We start from the raw sequence: 11,864 nt of genomic DNA, 5'->3' as shown, positions 1-11,864 counted from the left end.
GCTCCCTGCCCGCCGGCGCCCGAACCTTCCGTCTCGAGCGGGCAGGTACTCGCTAAAGGCAATGCTCGCTTGAGCAATTGCCTTTAGCGAGTATACTCACTCATCTCTACTGCAGATCCTTCGTCCGCTCCGGCGCGATTCTTACCGCAGAGACCTAATAATGACTGGAAAACACGTTATTTTATGGAAACCATTTTATTTTGTACAAAAAAATATATAAGCGAATATAAACAACGAGGATCCGGCGCTTCCCGTGATTTTTGCGTTTTCAATCAACAAGGTCCTTACAGGGAGCCGCCGGCGAGGATTCATATAGTGTAAGAGTCTAATCACATCAAGTCGTTTTGTTTTTTTTGCTGCGGTGTCCGTAAAATCGCTGGAAAACATTTTCTCCGACATTTTGAGGCAGAACTCCAGTCAAGGGCTAAAAAAATGCAAAACCTTTCCTGTACGTTCCACAGGTTTTGTGCCAGAGGTGTAACTGGAAGCTCCTGGACCCCAGCGCTGAATCCGTAAACGGGCGCCAACTATTGCGTAATGGACTGTAATAGTCTCCCAACACCACGGCCCATGGAGGTGAACTTAACCACCGCACCACCTATAGTTACACCTCTGTTTTGTGCTCCCTGTATTCCCTGTCACAGTACATATTGTAGCAGCTAGTGGTTGTTCTCTACATGACACCTAGTGGGTCCGACTCCGCCCACTTATGTTATATCCTTCAGGGCCACCGCAGATATCGAGTAGGCTTTTAAGGGCTCGTTGCGTGTCCGTGCAGCCAAAATGTGCTTACTCAGATATATTTCATCCACTCCGCCGAGTATTTGTGTGCGCAGATGCATAGTGTTGTTTGCACACAAAAAATACGCACAAAGTCACATTGATTTGGTGCGCATACGCGTTTTTTTTGCGTATGCCATGCGCTTTTCTGCAAGCCCATTGATTTCAATGTAAATGTATTTTTTCACGCAGTCGCATATCACGTTAAAAAATACGCTCATGTGAATGATCCCATTGAGATCGATGGCTTCACTGCATATCACGCACGCAGAATATGCATATGTGATACGCTGCGCAAATACTCTGGAGTGAACGCGCCCTCAAACTAGCACAAACTATTCCCATAACCAAATACGCTTGCTTAAAGCGACCTCCCAGTTTCAGGACAAAACTATGGGGTTGGGGTGTATATAAGGCCAGTTTCACATCTGCGTTGGAACTTTGGGCCAAAGCCCATGGATGCGGCTCAAAGTACCGAAAAGCTGGGCAGCTGGACGGAAACCAAACTGACCCCATTATATCAAGGCTTGGTTCTGTCCTGAGGCTGAGCCGTGTGGATGCAGGGATTCCCCTTTCCTGCATCCCGAACAGAGTAGGAAAGCAGAACCAGGGGTGCAGATGTGAGACCACCCTTACCTGCACTGGTTCTACTCTGCCGCCCATCCAATCATAGAGCAGATATAGCACACTGGTAGTCTAATGCTACCAATGTACTATATGGGACTAGGCAGTCTGAAGCTCACATTGGCCGTCTTGTATAGCCGAAAACGGGACCCAAAACTGGCAATTGAATGGACGGCAGAGAAGAGCAAATGCAGGTAACATACCACCCACCCCCTCCAGTCCTGGGGTAGAATTTTGTCCCGAAATAGAGGGTCCCTTGTAAGGGGCTTTTACTCCAGTGACTGTCATGGCTGCCACCATTTGTCCATCCGACTTCTGATAGGGGAAGACCCAGCAACCAATCAGATTTCATCCGTGCAGGTGAAGGTAGAGCGTTAGTCACCAGCCGTTCTTGGGGTACATAACGTCCTGCCAGTACATTTATTTGGGGTATACATAAAAATATAAATTCTCTGGATAGAATGGTATCGAGTCTTCGTTAACATAATTAAAAGAGTCCGAAGATAAATTATACGAAGAGACGAAATCACATTGTAGAAAATAAACCGAAAAACACGATAGAAGCACAAATATAGACAGTATATGTTTGGCAAAACTACAACTCCCAGCATGCCTCAGCAGTCTGCGATTATCGGGGTATGGCAGGAGTTGTAGTTTGACAACGGCTGTAGAGCCGCGGGTTGGAGATCAGAAAGGCACAAAGGTCAACGAAAATACTCCATTTTATTACAATTAAGGGCTCCTTCACGCGGGCGAATTTGCGGATGCTAAATGCACGCGCAAATGTGCAATATGCCGGAGAAAGAAGACATTTAAATCGGGCCATGTTTGTCAGAAAGTACATTACAACGCGCTGATACGTGCGCAAATCAACCTGATACGTGCGCATTTGCACATACGCTCGTGTGAAGGAGCCCTTAGAGCTGCGTCTCTTAAGGGACGTCTGGACTTTGGACGTAGTACGACAGAAGATGACCGCCGTCCCGCGATGACATCACAGCTTCGGATATGGGGGCAGCGCAGCCGCCTCCTGTCCTGGCTCTTTTTTACAGTGCGACGCCATCAAGAAAAGTCACAGTTTCTGCCGTTATTACTCTCAGGTGTCAGCCACATTCTAGTCCTCGTCTCCTCCGTACATGTCGGCCAGTTTATTGAAGCGAGGGCCCCAGTCTTTCAGACCGCTGTAATCTTGGTCAGCATCTGAATTGGAGGAGTTCAAGGAGCTGAGGGAGGCGGCGTCCGATCCGCTGCCTTCGTAGTCGAACACAAGGAGGGAGTCGTACGGAGGGGCTGTGGGGTCGTTGTCAGCCGCCTGCAGATTCTGGTTAATAGAGGAAAATACCTTTAATTAGATTTATTCGTCATTATCTCCAGCATTAGGCCAGGCTCACACGGGCTGATGGTCACAGTGTATACACTCCACCTTCCGCGAAGTGGCACGCAGCAAGTGCACAATGACATTGTGCACTTGCTGCGTGCCACTTCGCGGAAGGTGGCACACTGCGAGTTGTGGCCGTCTGAGCCTGCCCTTACTTTCAGGTAGTAAAACTAAACCATGACATAATGGAAAGTTTGCAACACTTTAATATGCTTTGTGCTTCAATGCTTTGCCATTTCCAAGATTCTTCTTGCTGTCAGTGAATGAAAGCCTATATTGCTGAGACCTGGAGGCTAAAAACCTGCATTGGTCATGTCTAGGGTGCAGGGTTTGTTATAGTATAAGGCATATGGTTTCCTATGGGTTCTTTCAGATGGATGATTTATCGACGCGCCGGAAAATCGTGCGATAAAATAGAGCGCAGTGGGCGAGATTTTTTACGCCGAGATTTCTCTCCCTCAAAAGAAAGATCATATCCAATCTTTTGACGACACAGTGCCAGCGGCTCTCATAGACTCCTATGGGAGTCGGACGGCAAAGGAAGGGGGCGAGTGGGAGGGGCATACTCGCTAATAGCAGCCATGGCGTGCTCGCGGCTGTTATTCGTTCACCCAATTTAACACTCAGATGGTCGCGCTGTTTTATCGTGGCTGTAGTGCAGCTATCTGAGCGTTGACGCTTGTGTGAAAGAGCCCCTACAGAGCTCTGACTGGTAAAGAGTTGTACATCTGTGTCAGCTAGACTTGATCAGGGCAATTTAGAGCCCTAGTTTCCATTCAATGACAACAAGCACACAAAGCCAATAGGACCGTCAGCACATCTATGGTCACCATGTAAGGACAATCGGGTTGACCCCAATTAGATCTTCACCCGACTACAGTCTTTACAAACATGTCCCTATTAGGCCGCCTGCACACAAAGGGTCAGATTCTGCATGTGGGAGCCCGCAGTGGAATCCGGCCCTGACAGCAGCCGGCGACCTTGCGCACCTGTCTTCTTCTTTTATCTGTACAGAGGATGGCTGCAGCGAGCCGCGGTCAGACATGTGCAGTACAGATTTTTTTTAAATGTTTTTTTCCCCACGCCATCACTAGGCGATGACACGGAATCCGTCACCTTTCCGCACTCTCAATTGCAGGCGGGCCACGGTCGGACAGCTTCCATTGACTTCAATGGAAGCCGTCTGTGTGGAATCTGCATTAAAATGGAACATAGTGCGATTTTTCCTCCACTCGTGGAAATCGCGATTCGATTCCGTGAGTGTGCAGGAAGAAGCGCTTTTCCATAGCATGTAACGAACAGTATTTGCTGCGGATCCGCAGTGCGGACGCCAACCTTGGATTCCGCAATGCAAATTTGTTTGTGTGTAGGCGGCCTAAAGCAGCTTCTCTCATTGATGAAAGGGCACATAAGGGGAAATCCGGCTTGCCCGAAACCATTGCATTGGCTATCTATGGAGCCAACTTAAGCATAAAAAATAACTGTAGGTGGAGCACCCCTTTTACTACAGCTTGGAGCATCCCTTTAACTACAGCTTGGAGCACCCCTTTTACTACAGCCGCGCTACCCTACCTCGTCAATGAAGTTTCCTATTTCATCAGGATTGGCTGGACGTGGCTTGTACTGAGGAGCTGGCATCAGTGTTGGCGCAATGTCACTGCGCATGATTTCTGGGCGGGCATCAAGACCGCGGTGAAGTTGACTCAGATCAAAATCCTTTAAGAGAAGAGGATGTTATAATCAGCAGTTCAGCAATCCGTTGATACTTATGCCAGTAGATCCCCATGGCACGGTACCTGATCCTCCTCTCCTCCACCCTCCTCATCGTAGTGATATACATTGTCGCGCGTTTCATCTTCCGGGGGCAGTAAAGGCTCCTTGACAACCCTCTTCTTTCGCATAAACAGCAGGAGAAGTAACAGCAGTACTACAAATAGATAAGCAAAGAATAGATTAAAGTCTGCCAAGGATTTTATATGAAGTGACATCATCAGAACAGGTTGGACCCTGCGGCCGGTATATAGATGATGTCATATTATAATGTGACCACATGACATCTGAATGAAGGCCTGAGGAGGTCGTGCAAGACACATGGATGCAGGGAAACCATGGGGGAAATATACCATGCCTGGCACTTCCTGTGCCACTGCCTGGCACTTCTGGCACTTCCTGTGCCAGACTTAGCAAGATTTTCCCCGACGCTCATGAAGAGGAATATGCCTTCTTAGAAATGTACCCCAGGTTTCAATGAAAACCTCAGCAGAATTCTACATGTTTAATGCGGCTTTCTGCTGTGGATTTGTAAGTATAATTTCCCAGGCCCACAATGCATCTAATAGATGATGAAGCACACTCTTCTGCATGTGCCATGTTTTCCTGAAAATAAGACCCTGTCTTATATTCATTTTTGCCGCAAAAGAGGCATCAGGTCTTATTTTCGGGGAATGGCTTCTTTCACTTACCTAGCAACGGCAGTCCGGGTCCTTCCCGCTGGTCTTTGAAGTTTTGTAGCTCCGCAGCACATCCTACACTCCTTGGCCGCGGACAAAAACATCATTTCCTGGTCGTGGGGTTCATAAATCCCACCTCCAAGAAGCAATGGTTCTGATTGGTTCAGTGAGTGCTGCTCTCAGACAATCAATGTAGTGCTTACTGAACCAACGTGACCGCTGTGATTGGCTGAGAGTAGCGCTTGCCAAACCAATCAGAGCTATTGCTTCCTGGAGGCAGGATTTATGCACCCTATGACCAGAAAGTGATGTTCTGTTGGTGACGGCGGAGTGCAGGACGCATGGCAAAACTACAGAACCTGGCGAGCAGCAGGAGGGACCTGCACCATGCCTGCTAGGTAATGTATTCATTTTTTTTTTTGGAATGTAGTCTAGCTGGGGCTTATTTTCAGGGTAGGGCTTATATTTAAAGCCTCCCTGAAAGTACCCAAAAATCAGTGTATGGCTTATTTTCAGAGATACACAGTATTAGGCGCATCCGGGAACCTCTGCATGCCTACAAAGAAATGTACGTAAGATCGTACTTCTGGCATAATTTACGCCACTTTCCGGCCTTAAATATACCTAAATCTGTCGGTCTGGGGTGACCATGACCATCCCAATAAGCCCGCCCACTTTTTGGAAAACTGGCGAGCTTGGTGCGAAAAAGCAAAAAAGTCCTAAAATTTATGCAAGTTCTGGACTTCCACACAAAATTTTTGACTTTTTTACACCAGAATTCTGGTGTACAAGTTTTCAATGATGTCCCCCAATGTCTCATAACACAATGCAGCATTAGTACTGATTGAAAACTGATTGACTTACGCAAAAGTGCCAAGATGCCTCCAAGTATGCCAAGTATCACAGGTAGTTCCATCACAGAAGCTAACTTCGTTGGCGCGTTACACGTTGTACCTTTAAGGCACTGGCATACTTGTATCTTTAGCATGGTAGTGTTCTTCAGCCCCTGGCTGTCCCACATGCTGACGGTCACGGGGTACTCGCCTTCTTCCAGATCTTTATTTGGTTTTATCTCTAATTCTGCAGAAGAAAACACAAAAAAATAAGTTTGCACTGCTACTCTGCTAATAGAAACTCGTAAAGTTCAGTAGAAGTGATGACAAGGATGGTCAATGCCTCGGAATGTTACCGCAACTGGTTGACTTATGCATCGGGGATTCCACATATCTGTCTACTTTACTTCTATGCCCCTAAGCCACGTAGTAGTTGGAACGTCATATCCAACATGCACTGACTGTACGGGAAATGGGGTGCATAGCTCTGGCAGCTGTTATTTGGGGGTTTGGGAACCCTCTCTATAAATTTGGATAGCCCTCATAGGGGGTATGTATGGCGGAGGACCCCTTATTCACTGCTCCTATTTGGTTTTCTACTTACGGGTATGCAGCACAGTGACTGTCCAGTTTTCTCGGGCCTCACGGTTGATATCTGCTTTATAGGGGTCTTTAAATGGATTCTCATCTCTGTCGATTATGTTGACAAGTAGAGGCTCGGTGTTCTTCAGGCACCATACAACATTTTCATTTTCCAAAAAGGGACCATTATCGTTTACATCCTGGAGAGCAAGCAGGAGGGTCCCGGTTCCAGTAGCAGTTGGGAAACCTGTATAGACAAGCGTAGCATCAGTTACATAAGTATGTTTAATGCAGAATTACACATAATTATATATAATTTTTTATTCCATTCATGGACAGCAAGCAGAGATCTTGACGTTGTTGAGAAATTGAATACACAGTATATCAGAGAATGTTTCATTATACAAGCTTTGAAGGGGCTCTGCCAAAAAAAAAAGTCCACAGGATAGGGAATAGGTTTCTAATCGGTGGGGGTCCAATGTTGGGAAAGCCACCAATACTAAGAAGAGGGATAGCAAAGGTCACCGCATGAATTGTGAAGCAATCATGGACAGGGCATGACCTTCTGTCTTGGCACAATTTAATTACATAAAGCAGGAAACCTTCTTTACGCTTGGCATAGATATGAAATGTTTTTTGATAGACTCGTCCAATGTCGGTGAGGACTGCAGACAATGTCATGTATGTCATGGGCTCCGGACGGGGGATTGCTGACAGATCCCACCATCACTGGCTCTTAAGGCTGGTGATTGATGTTGATATCATTCAGCATCTTCCCATAGTTACCACTGTCAGCAGCTAAGATGATGGCTTGGTATGTGTTGTTCGTGACAAATATCGACTCTCGATCCAATTGGCCATTTCCTGTAATAATGCCATTTTCTGGGTTCACAGAGAGCCATCCAGCTGGGTCAAGACCAATAGAATACCTGCAGAGGATATAAACCAGTTCAGTACAACCTCAAGAACAGCTATGGGACCAGTTCGGCTAGAAGAATGCTGAACCTTTTAGTCAATACCAAACTGATAACAAAAAATAAATCTTGTTATTTGTATAGCGCCAACTTATTCCACAGTCAGGTCATTTATTTTTTACCCCCCAGCAACCTGGGTGCTCATTTTACCGACCTTGGAAGACTGATTTAACATTGAGCCGGCTACCTGAACCAACAGGGATTGAAACTGCAACCTTCAGGTTGTGAGTGAGAGCTTAGTACTGCATTTCTGCTGCCTTACCACTCTGCGCCACACGGGGCTCTTCAGCACAGTAGAGTCTTACGTTTCAAACATCTAAATCTGAATATATGAATATACTTCCTATTCGGCTGCCTGTGTTGGTCTATAGGGCTTTTCTCATTGTGAACTCTAATGACATATTAGAACCACAACGGTGAGGATCTGGATATAGGGGCACCATCTATGTCCTATAGCGTGACACTTAGAATATGAAATGCCAGTCTAAGTAAATCAGATCCAGTGGTTTTATCTGGAGGACCCAACACATCTGTTCCATTATATGAACAGACTATTGGTTTAATTGAGAATAGTGTAATCCCTAATCTCCCCTGTGGAGGCACTGCAGGGAAATGGAACACTCGCGCCAGATGCCACAGTAGATTATAGCTGGTTTTGTTTCCAGCAGCACAACAACCTGTGACTACCTTATCAGGGGACCCTTCTAACAAAATGGGTTTGTTTAACTCCACTTTTCAAAAAACAGAACTTTTTAATTTTTTCGTCAACAAAGTCATATGAGAGATTGTTTGTTGCGACAAGCTGCGGTTTTTAATTTGGTACCATTTTGGTTATTTTTCTATGGTGTTCACTATGCAGTATAAGTGACATGATAGCTTTTTTCTGTCTATCAATATATATATTTTTTAGCTTTTTACATTTTTTTTGAAGGAGAATTTTTATTTTTTTGCATGGCTGCCTTAAAAGGTTCAGAGCTTTTTTATTTTTACGTAGATGGAGCTCAATAAAGAGCTTGGGTTTTTTTTTTGGGGGGGGGGGGGGGGGTTCGCATGTCCATATAAGATTTAAGATCACTTTTATAGCATTTTTTGGAAGACGAAATGAACAAAAAAAAAAGCATTTTGGCTCCATCTTTTTTTTTTATAGTGTTAGGTTTGCGGGATGAAAAGCGTTTTCAATTTATTGTACAGGTTTTTATGGATGCAGTGATACCAAAATTACGGATTTTGTTTCCTTTTTTTTTAACCAAAAAAGGGAAAAGTCAGTGAAAAAAAAGCCCTTTTAAATAATTTTTTAAATGTGAATTTTCTTTACTATTTTTTTCACCTTTTCCTATGTCCCTTTAGGAGACTTGAACCTGCAATCACATACAATACACTGTAATACTTCTTACTTCTGTTATTTTTTTGTATTTCCATACATTCTTTTGCCTAGCATACTATGTTACTATGTATTCTGTATTCTTTTACAACAGAAGCCACCTCAACCCATTGGCCCATCTGTGATTTCATGGTATGATAATACACTGCAGTACTTCTTACTTCTGTTATCCTTTCGCATTCTGCATTCATTCAAAACAGAAGCCACCGCAACCCATCGTCCCTCTGTGATTTCATGGGCTGTTAACGCCATACATGCCGCATTCAACATTGATCACGACATGTAGGGTTTGATAGGGGAACTCAAGTGCTCTCGCTGATCCCCGCCAATGCAGCAAGAGGCCGGCTATCAGTCAGCTCCTGAGCCTATGGCATCTATATGGTGTAAATCCACGTTGTTTTGTGGGAGCCATACATATATGTCCAGGGGAGGGGAAGGTTTAAAGGGATTGGCCAGGATGAGAAAAACACAGCTGCTTTCTTCCAAGATGGCTGTGTGTGGTACTACAACTTTGCCTCATTCACATCAATAGATTTTTAGCTGCTAAACCCATGGCCAGATGTGACCTTGCTGTGAGAAGAAAAAAAGCCATGATTTTCTAATCCTAGACATCCCCTTTAAATAGGTTTTTATTTTTGGGGTATTTGGGATAAAACGGTTTGTCTCTGAGATAACATGGAAGCAACTTACACAATCTTTTGATTCTGTGCCTTGTCAGGATCCTGAGCTGTATAGGATGTGATCTGCTGGCCACTTGGCAGATCCTCTGGGACCGCAACAGTTTTTACTACCGGATCAAACACCGGAGCCTCGTTTTCATCTGTTACAATCACAGTCACCGTAGCCGTGGAGGTGATGAGAGTAGCCGAATAGTTAGCCCTGTTTGTAGCCGTCACGAACAGAATGTACTCTTTCTTTGTCTCAAAGTCCAACCCCTGCAAAAAAAAAAACCCAACAAAACATTATGGAGGATCAGCACAATAATCTCCTGAAATACTCTGCGCTGCTGGCAGAGGTGTAACTTGAAGCTCCTGGGCCCCAATGCAAAACCTGGAACGGGGCCCCCAGCTATAATGCTTCATTCATAGTACTGAGCTTCCTATATGGAGAAGAGAGGCCTTATGGGCCCCCCAAGGCTCCTGGGCCCGGGTGCAACCGCATCCCCTGCATCATCTATAGTTACGCCCCTGGCTGCTGGTGACTTTCCACATGAGTGGACAGGCCAAGTTGCGCCCCTTGCTGGTGAACTCATCCAATACTTTTCTGGCGTATATCATAGTAAGGGCCACAATTCTGATAAGTATGCCCCACACCCTTTACCTTTACAGTTTTCAGGAGGCCCATGTTGTCATCAGTGGTAGTGATCCCAAAAACACCGGCTTCATTGCCTTTGATGATCCTATACACAGCCCACCATGCATCTGTATAGGGGACGTCTTCATCTGTGATTGTCATCCGTGCTACATCATAGCCAACGCGATTCTCGGGAACATCCGCTCTGTACTGAAAAATGGGGAAAAAATTAACCCATTGCCTGGCAGAAAATGGCTCGTCATCATACCAAAGGGCTTCTGACTACTTACTGTGCTCGGGTCAAAAATTGGAGGGTTGTCATTGGAGTCTGTCACAGTGATCATGGCTGTACCCGTAGTCATAAAGCCCTTGCCCTCTTGATCCGTTGCTGAGATGATCAGAGTGTATTGGGGATATCTCTGTAAATGCACAAAACGTTTCATTACAAGAATGTAAGACAGAATTGTCTTTCTCCTTGCTCACTGTTGCCCCCTACCAGGAAAAGATTGTGTATATATATGCTTGGCAGATCCTCAGTTCACACAGCCTACGTAGAAATACAGATAGATAGATATGAGATAGATAGATAGATATGAGATAGATAGATAGATATGAGATAGATAGATAGATAGATAGATAGATAGATAGATAGATAGATAGATAGATAGATAGATAGATAGGTAGATAGATAGATAGGTAGATAGATATGAGATACATAGATATGAGAGATAGATAGATATGAGAGATAGATAGATATGAGATATAGATAGATAGATATGAGATAGATAGATAGATAGATAGATAGATAGATATGAGAGATAGATAGATATGAGATAGATAGATAGATAGATAGATAGATAGATAGATAGATAGATAGATAGAGAGATATGAGATAGATAGATAGGAGATAGATAGATAGATAGATAGATAGATATGAGATAGATAGATATGAGATAGATAGATAGATAGATATGAGATAGATAGATAGATATGAGAGATAGATAGATATGAGAGATAGATAGATATGAGAGATAGATAGATATGAGAGATAGATATGAGATAGATAGATATGAGATAGATAGATATGAAATAGATAGATAGATAGATAGATAGATAGATAGATAGATAGATAGATAGATAGATAGATATGGATTAATGAATTTCTCTGTCACGTGAGTTTTGATAAATGGTATAAGACAATTAGGACACCAGTGGGCGCTATAAACCTGAAAAGCAACACCACAAAATGCAAGATATGTTACTAATAAAGCGTACAGAAGTTTTTCATGCCATGGAAGAAATGGAGGATGATTCCACATAAATCGCATACCTCACGATCGAGACCGGATTGTAAAACATTTATCATGCCGGTTTCAGGATTGATTGCAAACATTCTGTCGTAGATAAATGGTGGCTCCTGACTGATGATAGCATAGGCCAGAATCCCGTTATCCGTTTTTATCGCATCGTCGGCATCCGTTGCTGTCACCGTCATCACATATGCACCTGAAAGCAAAGGAATATAAAAGTAAATCAATGAAACATCGGGGTATGAACTGTGGGGCAACT

The 11,864-nt window shown here is 44.3% G+C and overlaps 1 protein-coding gene across 1 annotated transcript in view; it reads right to left on the bottom strand.

The window, feature by feature from the left end:
• Positions 1 to 975: 975 nt before the first annotated feature.
• The window catches only part of LOC136582743 (cadherin-1-like), a 43,586-nt gene continuing 32,697 nt past the window's right edge, over positions 976 to 11,864 (bottom strand). Inside the window, exons 7-16 of the mRNA XM_066583975.1 lie at positions 11,626 to 11,801; positions 10,586 to 10,714; positions 10,323 to 10,505; positions 9,693 to 9,937; positions 7,434 to 7,576; positions 6,670 to 6,894; positions 6,097 to 6,312; positions 4,579 to 4,709; positions 4,355 to 4,498; positions 976 to 2,725 (exon numbers count right to left, since the gene is read on the bottom strand). Coding sequence (XP_066440072.1) covers positions 2,519 to 2,725; positions 4,355 to 4,498; positions 4,579 to 4,709; positions 6,097 to 6,312; positions 6,670 to 6,894; positions 7,434 to 7,576; positions 9,693 to 9,937; positions 10,323 to 10,505; positions 10,586 to 10,714; positions 11,626 to 11,801 — 1,799 coding nt within the window. The 3' untranslated portion in view covers positions 976 to 2,518. The remainder of the gene's footprint in view (positions 2,726 to 4,354; positions 4,499 to 4,578; positions 4,710 to 6,096; positions 6,313 to 6,669; positions 6,895 to 7,433; positions 7,577 to 9,692; positions 9,938 to 10,322; positions 10,506 to 10,585; positions 10,715 to 11,625; positions 11,802 to 11,864) is intronic.

The sequence above is a fragment of the Eleutherodactylus coqui genome, chromosome 11 (genome assembly GCF_035609145.1).
Source record: "Eleutherodactylus coqui strain aEleCoq1 chromosome 11, aEleCoq1.hap1, whole genome shotgun sequence".
Classification (NCBI taxonomy): domain Eukaryota; kingdom Metazoa; phylum Chordata; class Amphibia; order Anura; family Eleutherodactylidae; genus Eleutherodactylus; species Eleutherodactylus coqui.
This window is presented reverse-complemented; position numbering and strand designations above follow the sequence as displayed.